A 2,328-nucleotide genomic window follows, 5' to 3' on the forward strand; every position below is an offset into this window, starting at 1 on the left:
CCTCAAGCAACAATACATGGTTGGCACTGAGAGAGTGGACCTGGCAACAACGCTTAACCTCACAGAAACCCAGGTAAGATGCTGTACCTTACTGGGTACATGCCACATATAGAGGGGCGTGCAAGGGGGGTTGTACGGATTTAGTGTTATTACTTTAAACCTTGGTAGCCTTTATACTGAACACATATCTACTGTGATATTGTCTGTAGTCATCAGTGATTCTGGTACTTGGGGTTCAAGCTTATGTTAACCCTTTGATGGAAAGTTTAATCTAGTTCTCACAACAGAAAGCAAAGTACTATGGATACTATAGTCTTGCACTGGGATATTCTAGTTGGTACAGTAAATGGTCTATAAGGGGTGGGGGTTGAATTTTTTATTTGTATGACTTATGTATGTAAACCCAGTTTTTCTTAACCATATATTTTTTATTTTTTTTTTCCCCTGTAGGTCAAGGTTTGGTTCCAAAATCGCCGCATTAAGTGGAGGAAACAGAGCCTGGAGCAGAAGAAGGCCAAGTTGTCCCAGTTTGGGGTCCTCCCAGCAGACAGCTCTTCCTTGCTAGATGAGAGGGACAGTGAGGAGGATGAGTTGGATGTGGAGCTGTAGACAAAGACAACCTGTGGCCTCTACTGAAGCATTGGAGCTACTAACTATGGGCTCTGGACTTGTGGGGGTGAGAACTTCCCTTCTGGAAGTCTTTTCCATGTAAAGCACTGAAGGACAAGAGGTGGGACGGAAGCAAATGCCTAACTCTCGCTGACTGAGCATTCCAAAGGTTTCTTCTTACGTTCAAATAACTTTTAGCAACAACTCTTGACTTCCTCCTCTTGGATGAGATCTCCTGATGCACTGGTCTAAGTCTGGTGCAAATAAGACTGAAAAGCTGTCTGACGCCCCTCACTAACTTACAGTGAGTGGTCAACTCATGAAATGACACAAAACCGGGCCAAGTGACACGGGCATTTTATTTTAGGGGAGGGGTGACTGACAATCTGTTTCATATTGTGCTATGTCTATACACTGTAAAGGTTAAGGGTGGGAGATAAAGACTTAGGTACCAAATACTGGATGGGAGACCTGCATCTAATAGTGCCTTATCATTAATATAAATTCATTTTTATTTATTTTAATGTAACCAGTAATGTCTTTTCACTGACCACAGAGAACCAGGTATTTGTTGTACCCTATTATTATGATGTGCCATGTTTAGGGACCATTGGGCTACAGGTTTAGCAGCAGCACATATTGTAACAAACATGAGTCTACATAAATGTGACCTCAGTATTACGGGGGCTGGTGCCCCATACTTAGCTCCCCCTTTTTATACATGCACCAGGTGCCTTATTGTGAAATCTCAGTATAATATATTTTCGTCATGTTTGATACATGCACATTTATTCTTGTATTATTTATAGATGTACACTTTTACAATGTAACTTATTTATTTCACATGGTTTTTATATAAACTTTTTATACATGAAATCCCAATGCTCATCTGTTTCTGTTGCCTTTTACTTTTATGATAGAGTATACAATTTTTATGTTTGTTTTTTGTTTGTTTGTTTGTTTTAACCACTTTTTCCTTAATTACCTAATTCGCTTTGTTCTCTTGGAATCCTTTGTTGAAAATCTTAAGTAGGGACTGGGATCTAGCTTCTGATTTTGGCTCCTCACCATTAATTATCTTACCAATGTGTTCAGCTAGCTCCCAGTAGTGCAGTGCGGGTAAATTTATAAGCAATTTTAAAAAACACAATATGGGGGAGGGGGGGTCTATGGAAATTTAGTGGATGTAATGCACCTAAATTCATGGGGTAACGTTTCCTCCCTTGGAGCAAATTCCTATTAACTGTTTAAATGCCAGAGGGCTGCTACATGTTGCTCTGCATCATTTTATGATCTTCACTAACATTACATTTATATATATATATATGTATATGTGTATATATATATATATATATATATATACATACACACAATTTTGGACTGTATTTGTCCTGGAAAATATTAGTGTTTAACTTGCCAAAGTGGCAAAATCTCTAACAATATCATACCCACTAGATTGGGGTTTGATCAGGGGGCTAGGATATTGCCCATGGATATCTGTCATCTTAAAGTAAGTTTGGGCCACTGAGGCTGTAACTGAAAAGCAAGAAGTTGATATTAGCCCATGATACATATTGCAATATAGTGTTAGAACAGATGGATATTTAATGTTCAAGGCAGTTAATACAAAGCAAACTCAGACATACCTAAAACATGCTACTAATGATTTATATGTATGAAGCTCAGGAATTTAATAATAATAATAATAATAATAAGACC

At 38.2% G+C, this 2,328-nt stretch overlaps 1 protein-coding gene across 1 annotated transcript in view; it reads left to right on the forward strand.

Annotated features, from left to right (window-relative positions):
- The window catches only part of LOC128648325 (homeobox protein notochord-like), a 1,351-nt gene extending 742 nt beyond the window's left edge, over window positions 1–609 (forward strand). Inside the window, exons 2-3 of the mRNA XM_053700932.1 lie at window positions 1–73; window positions 451–609. The exon at window positions 1–73 is cut by the window's left edge and continues 118 nt beyond it. Of these exons, the coding sequence (XP_053556907.1) occupies window positions 1–73; window positions 451–609 (232 nt within the window). The remainder of the gene's footprint in view (window positions 74–450) is intronic.
- Window positions 610–2,328: the final 1,719 nt, after the last annotated feature.

The sequence above is a fragment of the Bombina bombina genome, chromosome 2 (genome assembly GCF_027579735.1).
Source record: "Bombina bombina isolate aBomBom1 chromosome 2, aBomBom1.pri, whole genome shotgun sequence".
Taxonomy (NCBI): Eukaryota; Metazoa; Chordata; class Amphibia; order Anura; family Bombinatoridae; genus Bombina; species Bombina bombina.